Source organism: Tachypleus tridentatus, chromosome 9, assembly GCF_004210375.1.
Source record: "Tachypleus tridentatus isolate NWPU-2018 chromosome 9, ASM421037v1, whole genome shotgun sequence".
NCBI lineage: Eukaryota > Metazoa > Arthropoda > Merostomata > Xiphosura > Limulidae > Tachypleus > Tachypleus tridentatus.
The window spans coordinates 107,931,274-107,954,317 of record NC_134833.1 but is presented as its reverse complement, the minus strand read 5'-3'; the positions used below and the strand labels follow the sequence as shown (position 1 = coordinate 107,954,317).

Sequence of the window (23,044 nt, the reverse complement as noted above, 5' to 3'; positions counted from 1 at the left end):
ATGAACAAAGAAATAACAGAGCAAATATAATCCACAAAAATAGTTAAACAAAGACTTCTTGTGCTACCATCCTTAATTTAGAATTATAGACTAGAGGAAAAGCAGTTACTTAACACATTCGTCACCCACTCTTGGTTCACTATAATCGAATAGTAAGATTGACTGTTATATTATAACGCCCTTAAGGGTAAAAGTTGTTATTTTGAATTAAGCACAAAGCTACATAATGGGCTATCTGTGCTCTGCCGACTACGGGTATTGAAACTCGGTTTTTAGCGTTGTAAGTCCACAGACATACCGCTGAGCCACTGGGGGGTAAGGGTGAAAGAGTGAATATATTCAGGTATATAATTTAGCCCCACAACCTGCAGGTTGTAAATTAATTGTTTTAGCTACCAAGCGCTGCAAGGGCTACTGTCATTTAGCCGAATGGTGTTATATTAGACCGTGAATCTTCAGGTCAATCGTTTGCATTTCATTAAAAAAAAATGAAATCGCACTTCTCACTTTAAGGTCATAAGTGTGTTACAAATATTATAGTCAAATCCCACTATTCCTTAAGACAGTAGTTTGCTGTGGGTACTGTTGACTCGGGGCCTGGCATGGCCTAGCGCGTAAGGCGTGCGACTCGTAATCCGCGGGTTCGCGCCCGCGTCGCGCCAAACATGCTCGCCCTCCCAGCCGTGGGGGCGTTACAATGTGACGGTCAATCCCACTATTCGTTGGTAAAAGAGTAGCCAAAGAGTTGGCGGTGGGTGGTGATGACTAGCTGCCTTCCCTCTAGTCTTACACTGCTAAATTAGGGACGGCTCGGTGCAGTGGGCTAACAACCTACTCACTTAAATACTTGTTGAAAAATCCGCAAGCGATTGCCGCCCTATGTTCCTAGATGGAATTTAATAGTGATAACTAACTAACTGTTGACTAGATACCTGCGCTCTAATTTACGAGTTCCAAACTAGGGATAGCTAAAGTGATCAACTTTGGGCAAATTTTCGAAAACAAACTAACAAAATGTATGAAATGACAACTATGTTTTGCCATTATTTAAAGTATTAGTTATGATATTATCCTCATTGACTTTTTTTTAGTGCAGTTATACAGAAAGAAATATAATATATTAGTAATGCACTCTTAAGAAGGAAGAAAAAAGCAAAACTGTTGTTAAGGCATAATATTATTAGATGGTTTTAGTATTAGTTTAGTGTTTATTAGTGCTAGCATATAGCAAACGCCATTTTCAGATAATCCAATTTGGAGAAGTTAAAATTGAGTCACATTCGGATTGCTTTCCAATTGTCAAATTAGCCTCTCCCTCTCCATCGTCAAAAAGACTCATCCTGGCTTGAAAGTTATAATTTTGAACTTTACTATTTCGTCAATGATTTAGTGCTGGATTGATTCCTTGGTAAAATACAACAATTAAAATTTAGAAGACCTTGGGTCCAGAATAAAAGTTTGTGGAAAAACGGACACAGTTGGGGTCTAGAAATCATATCTATGTTTACCTAGGAACACACTACAAGTGTACAACCTTCTCGATAAACTACTGATAACCTAACTACTTTATCTTATCACCGAAAAGACACACTTCGCGACTTCACCTCCATGTGTTATTTCTACTCTTTCATCAAACTTTACTTAACTTTGTTCCTTACCCTCGGGTTGTTAGAACACCAATAATAACTACAACCAGCTCTCCCTATTTTTCCCAGTTTTCCACCATCCTCTGAAAGTTGACAAACTCCAGGCCTATCTGCTCTTTGATGTTGCCGTCCCGCTTCTTTTCTCTCAAGTCAACACGTAACGTCAAATATGAACTCTAACGAAATGTCTAGGTGCCACACTTCATAACACCCAGTTAAGCTCACTTTAGCAAACAACACAATAATTTAAATTAACATATTAATACATAGTTGTCAAAAAATATGTTTTATGTGCATATAATCGAATAAGATAAAATGAATTACTTTAATATGGAATTAAGAAAATATTATTGATGAAATATAAATCATCGAATAGAATAATTTAAGAATCCGAAATGAAGAGTTAATATAATTTTTATTCAGCTGCTTATGTTCAGCACGAATGTCATAATTAAAAAAGGAGTATGGAATAAATGCACTTTAACAATGAAGTAGTAACGTGATAGATAAATGAACTTATGTCTGATAGATAAGGTATCCAGTAAACTTAGATTCAAGAAATTTTGCACGGAGAATAACTCGAAATATAATGGTAAAACAAAAAAACGTACACATATGAGAACGAGTGAAACAAAGCATTTATTCACAAAAAACTGTGCAAGTCTCCATATTTACTAATTAGCTTGCAGTTTTTCTTTGATTCTTACTGGCTTCTGGGATGAGAGGCTGGGTCAGTTCTTCAACCGTCTCGCTGTCCATCTACTGAAATAGGGAATTACATACATTGCAACTCTCAGGATGTTCTGTCTTTACCGAATAAAAAAAAGGCTCTTCTTGTTACTTGGGTTTCTTACCCTTGTCCTAAACTCTGAAACAGAAGATAAAGACAAGAAAGATTGTTATTTAATGTCGAAATTCAGGGAAAACGTTATATTACGATTTTTGAGAATTCCACGCTGCATACGTCACGGACTATCCAGATAACTTTTATAAAGGACCAAAAATCTCTTAACTTATAACAATTTCTAATAGAGCTCTTTGAAATGGGCTCACCCTTCCCAAGAGCAGTGTGACACAGGGCCAAAGTGATGTGTGTTTCTTGTTATTGTCATATGTAAGCTTTACCGAAGTAAAATGATTTTTGATCAAGAAGAGTTTCATATCACATACAGAATATATGCACAAAAATGTAAAGAAAATTATCTTAATTAATTTGACTAAAGCTGTGTTCTAAACCAGTTACAGAAGAATGTAATTTCAAGTAATTTCAATAGTAAACTTCATAGACTATAAGTTACCATGCTGAGAATAAATACTGTAACAACAAATGGACTGTATGAAACCTCCTGGCCCGGCATGGCCAGGGAAGTTAAGTAGCGCAACTCGTAATCGTTGGATCGCGGGTTCGCATCCCCGTTGCACCACACATGCTTGCCTTTTCAGCCGTTGGGGCGTTATAATGTGACGGTCAATTCCACTATTTGTTGGTAAAAGAGTATCCCAAAAGTTGGCGGTGGATGGTGATGACTAGCTGACTTCCTTCTAGTCTTACACTGCTAAATTAGGGACGACTAACTCAGATAGCCCTCAAGTAGCTTTGCGCGAAATTCAAAAACAATTGAAACCTCCTACTAATCTGTCATTTCATATGCCAAAGCTATTATCTACAAAACATTATCACACAACAGGTGTTATTGGGTTTTTATGTGAAACATATGAGGTCATAAGTTTATTTACAAAACATTATCACACAACGGATGATAATGTGTTTCTATATAAAACATATGAGGTCATAAGTTATGTTAATAAACTAACTTACATAGCATAACAGCAACATCATAAATGTACTCACACAGAAATTGCTTTAAAATTTTATTTAGGTTGTTTTATTCTATGTCAATCAAAAATACAACTATAAGTCAGGGGACATTTCTATTGATAAAATGAGTAAAATATAATTAAAAATGGAACTTTGGTATCAAAAAGTAACATTATATTTCAAAACTACAATTTATATTGTTTTTGTTTTAGATATATATATATATATATATATACGGCATTTATAATATGTTATTTTATCATAAAAATAATCAATAAATGAACAGAAACTCATCAAAAACCTTACTATTGGTGTGCAGAAGTACATAAAAATCACTGTATCTTTATGCGAGTACATTTCAGAGCATTAAATAGATTTATACTTTTTGTGGTTACAATATTTTTCTGTGCTTTACATAATACGCCATTTCATCAATTTCTCGTTAGAGGACGTAGTAGTATCATGATGGCAGAATGTATAATGTCCTGTTTTCGAAAATGTTTGGATTCGCCAAATTTGGGGTACAACAAGCTAGAAGAATCTTCTGACGTTGTAACGTTAGACACAAAAAATATGGGTACGTGTTTTGCATTATTTAAGGTATTATTTCATCAAAAGAATTAACTAATGTTTTGAATTACACTTTGACATAACACTAAGCTTGCAAGTTAATTGTAACTTGCATGATTTGCTGCATGTTCAAGATGTTTTTTTTTTTTAATGTCATAGAACAGCTAAAATGTAATATAAAAATATACTGCATTATATCAGCTTAGAACAATGTTTCCACACTGGTAATGTGGAATCATTAAGATAGACTTGTTATGTATAATATTGAGTTATTTAGCAGTAGCTATCAGTATTATTATTTTAATTGGGTTTCGTTGACTTTTATATAACAAAAATAGCAAAACAAAATATCTACACGAGCGGATTTCAAGTACAAAATTAGTAGATTTACACAGCAATTTAAATTATATATTTAATAATTAATGAAAAACAATAATTTTATCTGTAGTATAAATTGACCTTTTGCACTGTGTGAATGTCTGACAGTGCAAATAAAATTGCCTTATCTGGTGACTTGAGGTATTGCATAAAACTTGTGACAAAGCAAAATGATAAAATGTAATTCTAAACATACTTCGATTTAAAATGTTTATGCATGAATTTACATTGATAAATGAAAAGAAAACTGACAACAACCAACTGTTAAAAATCAAGTATAAATTTGGATATTTACATATTAAAGTTAAGGAGAGCTTTTGTATTCATATTGGTTTCATGATTCACAGACATATACCTGCTATGATGTAACTTTTGTCAAGGCAACATATTGTCTGTTTACAGTTCCAATTCATCTCTCTCTCTCTTTTTTTTATATGCTCTTTGTTGGAATTGTGTGAACATGGATATGTATATCCACTTATAAATTACAAATAAGTGCTATAAAGTTTATTGTTTTTTTTTCAAATTTAAGTTCAAAATATTAATTGTTTTGAACTTTTGTGTGTGTGTTTTAAACAGAAAATGTTTCTGGATACAAATGAAAAAAAAAAAAGCATCTAAAATAATGAAGAGAGCTATTGTTTGATGTTTCATTGATCTTATTAGTCAACTTGTTGTTTGGTGTACAATAATTTAGTATTTTGATTATGGGAGATTTTTATATTTGCAATTGTGACTTCACACTTGGACACTTCCGTGGCTGAGAACTATAATTCTCTTATAATCACTAATATTATTTTGGACATTAATTCATATGACACCCATATGTCAGTATACAAGAATGTATGTAATATGAAAATGATAGTAGCTTTGATATTACAAGCATAGTTATAAGTAGATGAAATGTGACATACTTTCACAAGAATTTTGGAAAATTGTGGATAAAAATAATCTGCCCTATAATTTTTGTGACTGGGCATAATTTGATTGTAATTATTTTGCAAAATTCAAACCTGATATATATTTTGTTTTTTTTATGTCTACATCACCATTAAGATTTCACTCTAGCATTTCCTCTGATTAATTTACATTGCCTAAAGGGATGATTTTCGTAATATGTCCACCTGATTTTAATTGACATAAAGTTTTATCAAATGTAGGTGTATCTTTAATAATAATGAAATATATAGCTCAGTGGAGGTTTCTGTAGTTTCAGGTCTGTATGAATAGAGTTTGTTTTCATTGACAGTCTGATGTCAATATTTTTTTTTCTATTAACAGAGAAATGATACTAGTCACTCCAATTATGATTATGAATTTTCAGTACCTAATTAAAATATGTTGTACAATAGCTGTAATTATCAAATAGGATATCTTAAGCTAAAAATTCATCTAAGATTCATTCTCTATTTGCTTGGTGTGTGTTTGAATTAGAGCAGAGCTAAAATGCAGTGAAAGACCAAAGCTTATGCTGATAATGACATTTAGGACAAGGTTGTTCTGTTCTTTTAGGGACAAAATGTTCCTGTCAACTGTGTTTGACAATATTAATTACTAATAAAGGTGTCAACATTTTTTAAATATCCAAATTATTAAAATGTTGTTTTTTGTAAAATATAACAAATGTTTAACTGTGCAGATAGATATAGTTGGTGATGTTGTAAAGGCATATGTAAATGCTTTTCTAACTATACAATTTTAAAATTACATCAATGAAAGTATTATTTTAAATCAAATCTATGTAACGTTTTATTAGTATATCAGTTACACAAGCCTGAGAATGGTTGCTTGGAGCATATAAATATCTGATGAATTGAAGAATTCTGTCCATTATATCAGCATTAAACTAACTTCAGGCTCTGAGTAAGATAAATTAAAAAAAAAATTACTAAGGTTGATCTAGTCTAAATTTTCTGTAGGATTTCATTGTAGTGTAATACTACTCTTAAAATGGTAGGATGTTCTTCATTTTAAAATAATTAAAATTGTTTTAAAACTTAAGCCATTAAAATAAGTCTAACAATAGTAATAACAGTTGAGTTACTGTGATGTACCTACCAAACAAATACCTTGAAATTTACTATTTCAGATAGTATTGTATGCCTTTTCATTGTTTAGACATCATGTATATAGTAATAACATTAAATATTTCATTATATCTTAAAAGGAAGTAATTATTTATCTCTCTGTGCTATTCTAGTTGTATTAAAATATAATACTGTTAATCCTCTGCCACAAGTTTTCAACTTACACATTATTTTCTATTCAAATATCATATGAGTACTTTAAAATACTATTTAATGTACATTTTGCTGGCACTATAACAGAACATGCTGTACATTTTCCTATAATCAGCAAAATTGTCAAGTGGTATATTTCAAGTTGGTTATTACATTACTGAATTTTGAGGTAAGTATTGCTGATCAGTTGTTATTCTGTATTATCACAAGTTGACTTTTTAACTGATGAAGATTTTTAATGTCCTTGTAGAAGTACTAACATCCAAAGTTAATTCATTCATTGAGTTTCAATGGTTTGTAATGTTTGAAATCAATTAACAGATAAATTTTCACTCCATCTTTCACAATGACACCAAAGTCTCTTTACTATTAATAAGGTTATATAAGTGTAATGTAAAAAATAGAAATTTAAGAAAAGGCAATATAAGAAAAGATGAATTCAGCTAATCATGGTTATGTCTCATTCACTGAAGAAAATAATTGTTTTACCCAAGTTTGAATACAACCTTTAATATTTGCATATCTATTCAACAAAATTATAAAATAAATAAAAGTAATTGCCCATGTTACATCGTTAGACAATTAATTACACAAATACTCCACTACCAAAAGTACCCAGGAAAACTGTTTAACCCTTAACAAAGTTTTAATCTCAAAACTGATTCTCCCTCTATTGCATCTGGGCTTCCACTAGAAAAATAACTCTCTTAGGCACTGTGACTAAACAAAGTAATTTTCTTTTAGTCATAGTGACAGTTGTTTAGGCACTGTGACTAAACAAAGTAATTTTCTTTTAGTCATAGTGACAGTTGTTTAGCCACAATTTTAGGTCCCCAAAAACTGTGTGGTGCGTGACTTTTAATATGCATCAACTCCATCCAGTAAAAAATAGTTGTAATTATGTGAAAATCTACAGGACATTAAGTTTTGTACTATTTTTTTTATTTTCCAGCAATCTTCCCCACAAAAAAAACAAAACAAACAAAATAAACATGATATAAAGAGGAAAATAGAGATACATTTCTCAAAATAACAGAGAAACTAAAAAAATGACTTAAAACTAGAATACGGTAGCATGACTATAAGTAGATAAATCCAATGGCAGCTCTTCAGCCAAATCATTCTCAACAGAAGATGTGGTAGAAGTTGAAACCTGATGTTCCGAAGCTCATTTTTTCAAAAGAGAATGGTACCCACGTCTGTCTTTGTGAGTGACCCAGTATCTGAATGCGGAGTCGAAGTAAAAATGATCTAAAGGTTTGGACTCCATGGATAAGTTAAGTAACATTTCTGTCTTGGCCACAGACAGACTGCTCCTGGCATCTGTTTTGATGCTGTTGTATCTGCTAATTCCTCGCTCATAGTTAACAGATGTAACTGGAATTATTAATCCAATTGCTGCAAGCTGAGACAGATTTGTAAAAGTTTGATGGGTCTGGTGGATATATTCCTTGTAGAAGCTCCTCATGTTTCTGTTTTTGTGAGCATCCTGTTCCATTATGTTCTTTAGTAGCAGCCATTCAGTCAGTGCCTCATCCTCATTGATGAAAGTGCTGGATGAGTTTCTTCAGATCATCCTCATCAGATACTGCTCTGCTGTGACATGGGCTAAATTATGGGAAAAATGGCATGATATTAGTGTCTGGGAATGCTACTTGTTGTCTTGTGACCACCTCTTCAACAAATGACTCAGCAGCTGATCTGTACTTTTCACATTGTTTATCAATATTTTTGATGTCAGAGCCTCTGTAAGAAGTGTAACCACTGGCATCAAGAGCTTGTGGGAGTTTCTTCAGTGCAGTCTGTGTGTAAGGACCAGGGTTGTGAACCAGCAACTGAGTCAACAGAATTGACCCATCAATAATTGCTTTAGTCTGATCATAAGATAAATCAGCTCTCTATAGAGATCTTGACAAAAGTTCAAGAATGCCAACAGCGTCAGCGAAAAAATGTGTCATCATGACAAAACTGTAACATGACATTTGCTGGACTAAACCATGTAGCAAGGCTTGGCCTGGAGTACCACGTTCCATTACTACAACCTGCAGACAGCTTATCATAGATGCAATACAGTTGACTAATGCTTGGAAGGAATCATTAAAAGAGAGCCATCATGTGAAGAACACTTACTTGATTTTGTTGCCTTTCTCTCCATGCAATGCTTTGCTCTCTTCCAGAACCCAACACAACTTGGGAGAATATTTCAGGCTTTTTGCAAATTGGTTCAAAACGTAAATGTACTTCACAAGGTATAGCACCTGGTTTGCTGCCTTTTTAGCTGCCAACTGTAAACTGTGTGCCACACAATGATTTGTTATTATCCAGGGGCATTCCTCCTTAAATTTTGTAGCAACACCTGTTTTTATTCCCACCATGACATTTGCACCATCAGTTGCAAGTCCAAACAAGTCAACATCAAACAATTATCGATCTGCCATGACTGAGCGCATTGTGTTGTAGAATTGTGTTAGTCAGCTCACACACAGTAAGGAATTGACTTGTAACCCCACCTAATGATGAAAGATACCTGATATAAATTATCAGTATAGAGGTGTTTCCTGCATCAGTTGCTTCATCTGCTTCAAGAGCAAAAAAGGGGAAAGGCAATGCAAGAAAGTCTGCTTGCATTTCATCCTGAACTACATGATTTAGGGCACTGTACGTATCATCCAGAGACTGGCTGTGGGTGTATATGAATCTCTCTGTTCCACTTTGTGACTGAGTCTGTAGTTTCTTTAGAGAGGTCACTCCCTGTTAAAAAATATATAAGAACTTGTGTTTTGAAATAAGACCACCAATGAAAGTAATAAACAAAGATATTTGGAAGAGTTGGCTAGCTACTTAATTTTTGATAGATATTTTCAAAATGTCTTACTTTTAGAAAATTGTCAAATTGCCTTTTGTTTTAAGTATCTTATTAATATTAGAATGAAGAATATTCTTACATTGAATACTTGTAGTGAAAGGAGGGAATGAAACTTCACAGTTGGGATGGCTTCCTTTGCTTGTACAAGTAATGTGGCCATCTGTGCCTGAATGCCACCTTTACACCCCACATACACATTTACAGCAACAGTTGACATGTCCTTCTTCAAAACACACTGCAATGATCTTCTGACTGTGCATGCTTCACCAAGTTGTCTTTTTTAGGCTTATTAGCAGTTTTCCCAGTGGTAGCATAAATATTTGTCTACTTGTTGTCCCTGAATAATTTGCAATGAAATGTATTTTGTTGGAAAACATGTTCCAATCAAAGAAACTGTGAAAACCAAGTTTCTTTAATAACTCCTTGAAAATTGCAGGTATACTTTTTTTCACACCGACAATCTGATCACTGCTGCAAGCTTCAGTTTCTTCAGAGCTGTCTTTTCTTTTGGAAGTGGATTTCCCACCATCAGTTGATGTTGTTGCTTCAACCTTCTTTTGAAAAAAACTTTATCTAACTGTTTAGACATCTTTTTATCTGATCTAGGAGTTGTCATGATCTCAATTCAAACACATGTCAAACGAAACTTGGAACTTCCACTTTGATATAGAGTATAGACCATATGTTGGTTTGACCAAAGTCAGGTTTTCTCTGATTACTGTTTGTGTACCATGGGCAGAATCAAACATGTGGCATGAGAAATGAAAATAAATCATTAGCACAGCTGAGTAGTTTTTTTTTTAAATTTAATTTGTTAGTTGTCATATCCCTGAAATCATAAAAATACATATATAATGAAAATATGTATTACAGTCAGTGGTAGTTTTTAAAGATGTTTCTTGTTTTTTCAACTTGCTGGGGGGCACCTCTGGTCATTTGTCATCATTAATGGCATGGATGGCGATTAAAACCATGAAAGCTGTTAAGACCGAAACTTGAGCAGAATAAATAAAGGAAAACCATCCAAAACCGAAAATTATCTTTTGCCACTGTGGCAAAACCAACACTAGATTTCTTAGCCACAGGCAGTTTCTTTTCATCAATGGCGAATAGGCTAATGGCTAGCAGAAGCTTAGAGCATATATAATTCTAGTGTCTTATTTTGGCTTTCTTTTCAAAATAGAAATATAACTTTTGAGGCAAAGAGACTCAAAATGCACACAGTAATTCACAAAGAGCTTCATTAGTCTGGTATAAGGAAGAGTAAGGCTTCTTTAATTTTGCATTTGTTTATGTTTGTTTCTTTATTTAGTATTTAGGTGTTTTTTATGGTTATGTTGTGTTTATTTGATTTGCAATTTTATGATGCAAGTTTAAACACAAGCAATTAACACATCATTACATCCACCACTATACTGGTACAGATATGTAGATGACACGATTGTGGGATTCACGTCTACAGAACACACACTTAATTTTTTCAATCACATTTAACTCTATACATTCCAATATTAACTTCACATGTGAACATGAAGAAAGCAATCAAATATCATTTCTTAACTTCAAAATTACAAGAATCGATACACAGTTTAAAACCGAAATCCACCAAAAAATCACCCATACTGGATTATACATTCCTTGGGACTCACTTAGCACATGAAACAAAACAAAAACTCAACATACTAAGAAACCAAACAAACACAGCCATAAAACTATGCTCATCAGATAAAATTAATGATGAATTAGATAAAACAATAATTCATCAACATCAACAAGTTTCCTCCACAAACTGTAGAAAACACTATTCACATACGCCTAGACAAAAAGCAAAATCAACCAACAAAAGTAAATATACCCCACGATTTAAAAAATCACGAAACCATATACGGCTACATATCATATATTCCCAACATCAGCAGAAAAATAACCTACATTTGGCAAAAACTAGTAACAAAATATGACATTCCAGTTCATACCAAATTTATTCAAAAACCAGGCACGAAACTAAGATCTATATTATGTAAAAACTACACTGACAAACACCACACCAACATTATTTATAAAATACAATGTGATAACTGCCCCAACTTCTACATTGGAGAAACAAGTAGAAAAATGGAAGCCAGATTCAAAGAACACAAAAAGTCATCTTCACACGTTTTTGAACAACATAACCATAAAAAAACACCCAAATACTAAATAAAGAAACAAACATAAACAAATGCAAAATTAAAGTAGCCTTACTTATACAACAACTCAAGCACAAAGTAAACCAATACAAAGGAATATAATCAAACATCTAAGCATGCTCTCTAATTTCTAGACTAAATTCCACAACCCCCTTCAAACATGAGGTCAGCTATCGATCAGTTACCTCTTTCTTTCGTTTCAAACCTGATGAGGGTCAAAACGTTGTTTGCTCCTCTATATAAAAAAAATTCTCAACTGATACCAGCTGTTTTTACATGTATATTTACGTGGGAGTTGTCTAAAGGCTAGTAGTATGCAAATCTTTGACAGATGCATGGAAAAGAGACTGTTAAGAGGTGAGTATCTGTTGGAAATACAATTTCAGGTTGGAAAATGTTAACTTACAGCAGTAGCTTCAAGGCACTAGATAACTGTTTTTTGAAAAATGTTAAGTTTAAAAAGAATGGCATTTGATTGTGTATTTTTTTTTAGAATACAGTATCCTTTATTCTGTTGATCTCCTGTATAATATTTTAACTTCAACAAGATCATTTTTTATTCTTATTTTCTCTTAGAAAATAAATTAAGTGGTACTAACTTACCCTCATTAAAAAAAAAAAAAAATCCTTTCCATCCCAAGAAAGATCCTTGCAGCCTTCTTTTGAACCATTGCTTGCAAGTCAAAATTGTTTTATGGATAAAAATATTCAATGTATTTTATTTATAACAATGTTTTTGTGTCATGTGGTATCATTAATTAATTAATTATTGTGCATACATTAAAACATCATGATACTGTTCCCTTTTTTCTTTTTTTTTAACACATAATTTTTCATTGTATTAGAAATTTTGCTCTTTCTCTAATACATACTTATGAAAACAGTCCAAGTTTTAAAGTGGGAGAACATTTCAAAATAACGACTCATGAGTTACCATGTAGTGAAATCTCAGACTGAAAGCAATCTCAACTGGCCAAGATTAGAAGTACCAGTATAGTGCTTTTATCAACTAAAGGCTTTCATTCTGTGCTGATTACTTCATGTTATTTATGTTACTGCTAATAACCTCATTCGAAAAAAAGAAAAAAAGTTTAATTATACATGGCATGTTTGTTGTTGCCCAAAACTCAAAATTATCAATTTTGTCATTTATTCATCTTTGATGGTTACAGATTTAATGCTATTGTAACATATAGGGCATTCTGTGACAAATCATCAAACAAGTAATACCTTACCTATATGATTTGTACCAAACTCTGTCTCCTTGTATGTTCCATACAAGGAAAGATATTGAATCTGGTCAAGGGATCAACATTTAATCACTGTGTTACTTTTCTTGAAGTTTTATTAATTGTGTGCTAAGAAACTATTAGTGGTAGTGGTTTTTGTCAGGTATTACTTTAGTGGAATTTAGAATTAAAAAAATACTGTGTAAAATACATATGAGGAAATAAACTGTAGGTTTTCTCCCCTTCCCTCAAAAAAAGCTAAAGTGGTTTTTTTATTATAGGTCAATGTTATATAGGAGAGATATATAATGGTAGTATTCTGTGTGTTCTTTGAAACATTTTAAATATATTCATTTAAGAGAAATTTGAATAATATCTGGTTAACATGGCCTGTATCTGTATATAGAGCCTTCTATGTATACTTGTTTAAACAAAGTTTAGTAACATATATGAGAACATGAGGAAAGACAAAAATATATATGTAAAAATGCATTTTACATAGAGGAGCGAACAATGTTTCGATCTTCTTCGGTCATCATCAGGTTCACAAAGAAAGGAAGAGGTAACTGACCAGAAGCTGACCACATGTTTGAAAGGGGTTGTGTAACTGAGTGTCGGAATCTAGAGAGCATACTTGGATGTTTGAATATATAATTTTATATTATTTATTTTATTATTATTATGTATTATATTATTTTTAATATAGGTATAAAGGTGTTCCTTTGTATTGGGTTATTTTGGGCTTAAGTTGTTGTATAAGTAAAGACAGTTTGACAGATGACTGTTCTGCCTATCATAGCCATCTTTCATTTAGCAATGGAAAATATATAATGGCAATCTCATTGTGTTTATTGCCTGCAATTATAAGCAACCACTTCTTTCCACTGTACTAGTAAAATTTTTAGGATTTGTTCTATGTGTTGTTATTTTCAATGTAGATACATACCATGATCTACTTAAGCCTTACAAAATATATCAGGATCTGCTGGAAAATTAAAAAATCTTAAGCTTCACAATTTGTTGAGTTTTTTTTTATTTAACTAGTTACCTGTTAGTGATACACAATTACTGAATGTAGTGGAATGGTAAACAAATTTATCATATTATGTTTTGCTACCTTAACTTGGGTAGTGTTAAAATAATTGGGATTATTTCTCAAGATATAAAATGTATAGGGTGGCCTGTAAGTTCCTACCCATCCATATATCTTATGTATCCAGTGTATCTGTGTGCTGTCCCTCATTTTTCCTGCATAATATTATGTGACGCCATGTTATGTGAGACATTTTTCTCAACATAGCAGTGATTATTGTTCCAAATTCTGCGGTAACAGCTGCCTTCAACTCATCATTAGTATTATAACATTGTTTAGACACAACATATGGATGGGTAGAGACTTACGGGCCACCCTGTACATTCTGTATTAGGCCTTTTAAGAAAACATTGCAAGTATGTTAATAAAAATTACTTTTGATGTCATTGTGATTTTTAGTACTATGAAAAGAAGAAAGTAAAAGAAGGGTTGTTAAAAATAATATTAACAAAACAATTACAGTTTGTTGAACTTGCAAGTTTTTACACTATAACAACCTCTTCATAGTTTGTTGTATTACAAGAAGTATATGTTGAATGAATCGTCTGTTCAAAATCTCCAAAAAATTCTTAGAAAAAAATATTTTGATTAAAACATTTTTTTTCAATTATGGTCTAACCATTATGTACAATGCAAATACATGAGCATACCTGGTACATAAATGTTTGAAGCTTTATTTTTACTACTTTTAATTAAATGTCATGAAATGAGTACTGTAAAACTAACTAATAGATCTATAGTTATGTCTTAGTTCAGAGTAAGAGGCCACCTAATGATTATAAAATTAATCTATAAATATTTTTCAAGACAAAGAAGAGTTTAAATGTGATTGTAAATGCAGATTACAATGTGTTTTTCTTCAGGTCAAGATGTGGTGCTTGTGAAAAATGGACTTAGAATCTGTGGTAGTGGTGGAGCTCTTGCTAATTATCCTTTAGTTCAGGATAAAGCTTATTTTGAAGTAAAACTACAGCAAAATGGTGAGGATTATCTATGCTTCATCTGGTTTATAATAATGCATTAATTGTGAAACAACCACAGAAATAAAACATTACTATGTAAAAATTGATGAAAGAAATTTCTGTAAAATTTCTAAAGCTGGCTATTTATATATTGTCTTATTGTTTGTTAACCATATGCCATTGATGTGTGATCAAATTAATAACTTTTATCAAGATGCTATCCAGATTTTATGATATATATTACAGACATGGAAATAATCGGGGGTTGTGTATGCTTGAACCAATAGTTTTAAGATTTAATATCTTAAAAAAAGGGATTTTCTCAGATTTTTGAGATTTGACACTTAGTATCTTTTGTGATCTTGAGATATATTTTTGCTGTTTCATTCATTCCATTCATCAAAATTTTGAAATTGATTTAGATGCTTTTACTTTTAAACCCCTTTTTTATTTTTTTATTTTTATAAGTACAGGGTGCCCCAGAAGTGTGGACCCATAGAGAAAAATACAAAATTTATCTTGTATCTATTTGTTATTTCAACTACATGCCATTAAAAGCTATACACATATCAATTATAGGTATACTCTGCTATCATGGTATTTTTGTTTTTAAAATGTGTAAAACTGACATTTGAAATTGCTTAACTTTAAGAATATAATTTCTATTTTTTCTATGGATCCAGACTTCTGGGACATGCTGTATAAGTATGATAATTGTGCTAGTGTTCACTTTCAGTCATTCACCTGTGACCACCTTTTAGGTGTCAAAAGCACATCTGCATGTCAAATTTTAAACACTAAGTAAAAATATTAATTCTGACTCTACTTCAACAGTTCTTAACTCAAAGATATTTTAGAACTGATATTTTGTAATTTCATAACATTTATTTAGTATAACTGCTAAGGAAAAATTTTGGAAGTTTTAAATGTGTTTCTGCACAAAACTTAAGATAAATCTGCTTAGAAACAACACTTCTTGACTTAAGTTGACAATAAATACTATTTCAGTGATGAATAATTAAAAATGGTAAAGTTTTTTTGTTTATGGTCTATTTGAATGAAATTACCAGTTTTTGATATTAGTTACATACCATATAAGGTAAACAATGCAATACACTACACTTTGATTTGGTTTTGTGTTTTCCAGGCTTATGGGGTGTTGGTCTTGCCAACTCTGAAGCTAACCTCAATCATGTACCACTTGGACAAGATAGCCATTCATGGGTCTTGACAAATGAGGGAACAGTGGCACATGAAGGTGAAGTTTTGGATAAACTTCCAGAAGTGCTTCAAGAAGGTGATGTACTGGTAAGTGAAATATCATGATTCAATGAAAGAACTATTTGTTCATCAAATACTTAATGCACTGGGACTTTTACTTGTACACAACAGCATAGTACTGATTACTTTGTGAGTATATTTTCTCAGTAATTCAATAATGTTATAATCTGAAATTGAAATATACTTTTTTTATTCATGTGTGCACATTGAGTACAGCCAGTACATGCATCTTGCCAGTTTGTGAAATATTGGAGGAGGGGGCTAGGATTAAGAAATTTTAGTAATTATAGTTTTGCATTAAACTTTAGACAAAAGAAAATTAAAAACTATTGAATTATAATAATAATAATATACATTTTTTGTAGTAGAAATGATTTTCATATAGCATGAGATTATTTTTAACATCACAACATTCATGTAAACATTGCGTATTAGTGACATGTATTACTTGCTGCAAGTTTTTGTACTTCATATGGTTTATACACTATATATATCCATAAGAAAGTGTCATGTGATCTAGTATAGATATAAGGCTTTTTTTCTCAGTATGTTGTGTACAGTAATTAGTAATGAAACAAGTTGTAACTTGCAGGTTTGTCCACCTCTAAGGAATGTGTGCAGTGAGAGTTAGAATGAGGAGATAAATGTTTGCAATATATTAATGACAAAACTGTTATTATATCAGTGAATATAAAATACAAACATTTGAAAAGATTTCCAATTATTAATCTTTTTAATCATTGTTTTACTAACAATTAAGTTTTAACAGGTCATTTTCAAATTTTTTCTTATTTATTGAACATTATTTTATAATTTAGAAATGAAGGAAATTTTAGATTGGAATGATATTTTGCTATAGGGAATTACATATGATCATGTGGAAATGAACTTTTTTATCAATGGAAAACCTCTTCATACTCCTATAACAGGAATTAAAGGAGAAGTATATCCAGTATTATATGGTAAGTTTGTTGTTTAGGTGATTTTAAACTATATATCATAATTAAAGAATCTAAATAACAGAGTTGCTTTCAAGATGCTTTTCTTAATGGATGAATGTAATTATGAAAGTCAGTTAAGTGGGTTTTAGTGAATTCTTTTGGTAGTTATTGCAACCCAGCTTAATCACCTAAAGTGTTTACTTTGAATTTAAAAAAACTAATATAGTAGATATAACAGTCTTTTGTGGTGTGAACTAATGAAGGCAGTAGGAAACAAAGTAAAAAAAGAAATGGAGAAATTTATGGTTAATAAAAAAATTAAATTTTATGTGTGCATTAAAAGTTTTTTGACATTTAATGTGATCCATAAAGTTACTCTTTTACTTTAGGAAGGCTTTAAGAGTACAAATTATTGCTTGCTCACACTATAATATTTCCTCTGGAATGCATACTTGGCACCTTTCTGAATATATACATATATAGCATCTAAAACTAGTATCAAAACATTGTTCTTTCTGACAAAAGATTATATGTAAGAGAACAGGTATGCTTAAATACCAATTCTTGGTGCTTATATGACTGATCTGAAACACAAGGAAACATTTCTACCAAAGCCAAAAGTCATATTTTTCTCTTTTCAGTAAAAATATTTTCCATATCTAGAATTGTAGATAAAAATTCTGTTTGATAAATCAGTATGGCATTCAGCAAATGTAATCCTCAAACAGGCACAGACTTTTCTTAAATGGGTACTTTTCAAATATGTAATGTTGGAAGACAGGTAACCAAAGTAAGGCTTGTTTAGTCATGTCCATTCAGTGTTCATCATTCATTATCAGTTGTATTGTGTAACCTATTTAAGTATGTTCCACTAGGTTTTCTTTATTTTTCCTGATATACATTTTTTTCAAGGGATCACTTCTATTCTGCTGTGGTTGGTGTGTTAATCTGAAGAAGTTTATATCTTTCACACAGCACAAGTCAGGTTTGATTGCTTTCTCTACAAGTTACTTTTTTTAGTACCAATTTCTAGCAGGGGTGATAACACCTTATATAATAAATACTTGGGTTTGTGCTTTATTTGGAACATCAGTAATTTAAGTACATTTTGGGCACTACAGATTTGTCATGGCTGTTGTCCACTGGTTTAATGTTCAGTCTTGAATGCTCATAGTTTGTGAAGGAGAATCACGTCTTGGATACTTTATATATATATTCACTCATCTGAAGGAGGATGATAATTACCAGCATGGTATTTGGAATAATAGTACTGTTAAGGGTACTTAGTACAAATGGCACCATCTTTATTAGTAGTTTTCTTCTCTCTTTGAAGGTATCATTATAGTTCACCATTGTATGGTACTGATACATCCCTTTTTCCCATTAGGTCAAACCTTTTACATACATGAGTAAATGGTGTCATGAGTTCATTGTGAGTCATTGAGTAAGTAATATGTCAAAACTTTGATCCCATAACTACAAAAATGGCTTTTTGTTGATATGAAGGTTTGGTATCTCATGAGCATTTTAAGAATTTAACATGTGTTTTTGTGTTTTATTTAATATACATGGGTTTTTACAGTAGTGAAGCTAACTTTATTTTAAAATCGAATAGTAAATTATGGAGAGTTTAACATTGGATGATTTTTGGAAATAAGAACCTCGTTCTTTACCTTAGTGGATGATGGAGCTATTCTAGATGCAACTTTCAGTAAATTTTATCATCAGCCTCCTCAAGGTTTTGATAAAATCATGGTGGAGAAGTCTTTATTATAAAAAAAAAAAAAGAGAAAAAGAAGAAATTCTTATATCTATATACTTTTCAAGTGAAAGCATGTGGCTCAGCTCCTATCAAGTACACTTCAATCAAGGTGTTCCTGGTGGTGACAAAGTACTGCTGAGGAACATATAAAACCAGCAGTATCTTTGTAAGATTGAAAGAACTTCAGGGCTCTTAAGACAGAGAGGTTTTAGATATAACATTTGATGTGCATTTTGGACTTGTTAAAAACATAGAAAAACAGTGTGCGAGTGTTTGTTTGTTGGATTATATATATATACACATACAGTTGCATTTCAGGATGACATTAAGATCATAATGGTATTGGGTTACTGATGATAGAGTAATTTTATTGTACTTTTTTAAGAATACAGAAACAACCAATTTTTTATTTAGTTATTTATTTAATTTTTATGTTTGAATTACAAAAAACAGTATTTTGGTAAATTGTTTGAAGAAGTTTTATAAAAACTCTTTGTATAGGCATCAAAATTACAAAACAAACATATTGTATGGGCAGTAACTGTCAAGTATATGCATTTTAGTATTAAATTTTATGGTAATTCTAATTTCACCACAAGTTCTATGTTATGTCCTAAGACATGCTTAGGTTCTTTTCATACACTATTTTATTAACTAGTTTCATTCTGCATGTATTTTGTTTTCTTGACATTCTATGACCTCAGGAGCTATGCTTAAAGCCACTTAGGGTTAAAGTAGTATAATCACTCATGTATATAAAAAAAAAAAAAGTATGAATTTTCTTTTGATTTGTTTTTCATATTGGTTAAGATAAAGACTGGTAAATTCTTGTAAATGATAAAATGTTCAGTTGTGTATAATGCTTTATTGTTATACACGGTGTTCGGAAAGTCACTGTGCAGTTTTGTCTGTTAATAAATAAGTGCACAGTGACTTTCCGAACACCCTTGTATTTGCTGATTTTTTCCTTGTTGTTATTTCCTTAACTCTACTTCCTGTTAAAGAGAACTCCTATGAAATGTTGTCAAAATTTTAGTTTAACATTGTAAAGAATATCAAAGAGCAAAGGGGTTAATAGTAATAGCACTGGAGGAGTGTTCATAATGATTCTTGTATGGTAGTCCAGTTACTTTCAAGTTAGAGGTCTCTTCAATATTATATATATATACACACCCTTAAGAATAATAAACCATCAGGATTATTAGACATAACATTTATCACATTGCTATCAGTTATCTTGATTTATTTTCTAACTTTTACAGTGACTGTTATTTGATGTATTTTGTAATGATGAATCTTAATCTTGATTGAGAAGGATGAAAGTTAGTGAGTATGTCGTTTTTGTAATCTCTTCTCAACTGTCAATTTCCACGTTATCATATTTGAGTAATAAATTATAACACTAGTTGCTGCTTCATAATTTTTGAGTATGACACAATTTGTGTTTTGTAAGGTTTCTTTATTTAAAAAAGAAAGAGCTTTAACTTTCAGCCTCAATTTTCCTTTCTATTGACTTGTAGTTGTTTTAGTAATTATACTTTAGTAAGTCCTGCACTTACTGTATTCAAACTGCTAATTGATACTATAAATATTTCAAAAATATATCACCTGTTTGGAGAGTTCAGATTGATTTGTGATTTTAAGTTTGTGCAAATGAACATAGGAAAAATTAACACAGACAAATGAATAAACTTTACAGTCCTTCAGTGACCTTGCAACACCTAAATTTGGGGCTTGATTCCTCGTCATAGAAAGAGCACAGTTTGCCAACTAAATCAATAAAAACTAATTTGACCTGTATTTCTGTGAATCATAAGTACTTGTTAAATTTGTTCATATAAATCCAGTATATTTATAGAATACTCTTTGGTGCTTGGTGTATTGTTAAAGCAAACTGTAAATAAAAGTGTAGAAAAAAAAAAAATATAAACTAATTGTGTCTTTAAATTGCATCCTTTATATAATGAACATTAGTGACAGTGCTAAATATTTTTATTTGAATAACAGTCATAGTGTAGACTTGTATGAATTGTACTGTTATAGTTCAAGCTCTCTTAAGTTACTTTGCCAGTTTTTAAGTTTCTTGTGGCATGATGTTTTAACTTGAAGTTTTATGTATATTTGGAACTAAAAAAAACAGTATTCCTTTGGTTAAATTAGCTTAAAGTTATAGATTACAAATTAATCAGACCATTGATCTTCAAAATGAAAGTGTAATTTGTTAATCCAAATTCATTGGTCTCAAGTAAAAATTTTGTTTGAAATAATGTAGTTGTTTCTTATTCTCTGTGTCTTATAAAATTTGTAAAGTCAAAATGAATATTATTAAACATACTTAATGCAAACAAATTTATACCATTAAGCTAGTCTTGAAAATTGGTGTTTCGATAAGAAACAAATTACATTTATTCTGAATAAGTGCATGATATGAGATAGCAAAGTTTAAATATAATATTATTTCAGTCCTAAAATTACACAAATACAAGTCAAATATACTGCTTATGTATCTTGTAAGTAACTTGTGATTGCACTGTTTGATTTGTTTTACTTTCCAAAACGAAACTATCAAAATCAGTTAAAGCATTGTGGTATATGATGTAAATAAAAAAAAATACTTTTATAAGGCATAAAAGTAATAATTAAATTGTTCTTTTAATGGTGGTTATTTGTTTAGTATTTGTTACATTTAATGAGTTAGATATCATATTACGGATTATCACAACTATTTGTCTTTTAAATTTGTTTAATAACTTAAATACAAGCATGAAAGATGTAAGATTATTCTTCTTCAAAAGCATAGTGTGAATTGTTTTTTTAGATATTAGTTGCTGTTAGTTTTACCTTTTCATAATAACTAACACCTGGAAATGTTAAGGTTTTAATGAATATGACAAATGGTATTACCTCAATCAAAAAAAAAAAAAATTTTCAGCAACACAAACCTGCTCGTTGTTAAAATAGGTCCAGGACTTACAATGGCCCTTTAAACACCTTTTTATACACTATTATGAGATATCTGTTAAAACAGTTCAATGGCAATGTTACTGAAAATAGTAATGAATAAATATAAGACGTTCAATCAACCAACTCCCTTGAAACAGTGTATATAAACTATGATTTTTAGAGGGTTTTTTTAGAGATGTCTTTTATCATTTCATGTGTTGTTTCAGTAACAAAAATTCCATTGCTTTTGTTTTAAAACAGTAGAGACTGGATACAATGCATTGTGGACAAAAATATGTTTTTCATTGCAATGGGTGCATCTAGCTCATTAGAGTGCTAAGTAGCTTCTGGGAATTTTTTTCTTTTGGATGCCACAGTTCCTTGCCATTTTACTGTATACTAAGAAAGACTGATTTTTGACAGTTGCCATTTTTACAAGAAGTGATAAAGAATAGATTTGAAATTCAGATTTATTTGACATGATACAATAAAATTATATATGTATGTAGTAACCAATATGAGAAAGGAATAAAAATATGTATAAACCAAACAACAACATGTATGTTCAAATGCATGTCTGGTCATGCTCTTTTATTGAAACATTTTTTTTTTTCATTCAGTCAAAGAACGAAGTCATGTTCTTGTGAAATTCCCTCACTTAAGGAAATATTATTTGTTCATAATAAGTTTTTGTTTCCAATTCACCATTCAGCAAATGCAAAGGTTAAAATATTGATGTTGATGTTGACATGAACTTTTAGGGATTACAAAAAATAACTCTCCTGTAATGTGATCTTAAAATAAACATTTTCACATGTAATTTTTTTTTTATAATTATCCATTCAGGATATACAAGGTGTGACAGAGACAGACATTGGGGTATTATATATATATATATATAATTAAAGAGAATATGAATATTAAAGAGTTCAGTAAAATAAAACAAAATCAAAATGAAGGGCCATGTTATAACCAAAAACAAACTGAAACAAAAATAAACAAAAAAGTTACACCAATTGAAAGAATCCCAGTTTTCAGGCTGTAATGTGGGATATAAAACATACCCTAGGTTTTGGAGATGATTGTGGAAGTAGGATACATCACTCTTAATCTCATTTGCCAGTC

General features: G+C 31.1%; 1 protein-coding gene across 4 annotated transcripts; it reads left to right on the top strand.

Annotated features, from left to right (window-relative positions):
• Nucleotides 1-3,890: 3,890 nt before the first annotated feature.
• Nucleotides 3,891-22,472, top strand: LOC143226009 (SPRY domain-containing protein 7-like). Of its 4 annotated transcripts, none has more exons than XM_076456368.1 (5): nucleotides 3,891-4,042; nucleotides 14,894-15,010; nucleotides 16,140-16,300; nucleotides 17,133-17,235; nucleotides 19,042-22,472. In XM_076456368.1, exons 1-5 carry the CDS (start codon nucleotides 3,928-3,930, stop codon nucleotides 19,113-19,115), a joined length of 570 nt encoding a protein of 189 aa, XP_076312483.1. In that variant the 5' UTR covers nucleotides 3,891-3,927; the 3' UTR covers nucleotides 19,116-22,472. The 4 variants fall into 4 exon arrangements, with proteins under 4 accessions (XP_076312483.1, XP_076312482.1, XP_076312485.1 ...); XM_076456367.1 differs by having other exon boundaries at nucleotides 18,893-22,472; XM_076456370.1 differs by having other exon boundaries at nucleotides 17,203-17,235; nucleotides 19,042-19,179.
• The last annotated feature ends 572 nt before the right edge of the window (nucleotides 22,473-23,044 follow it).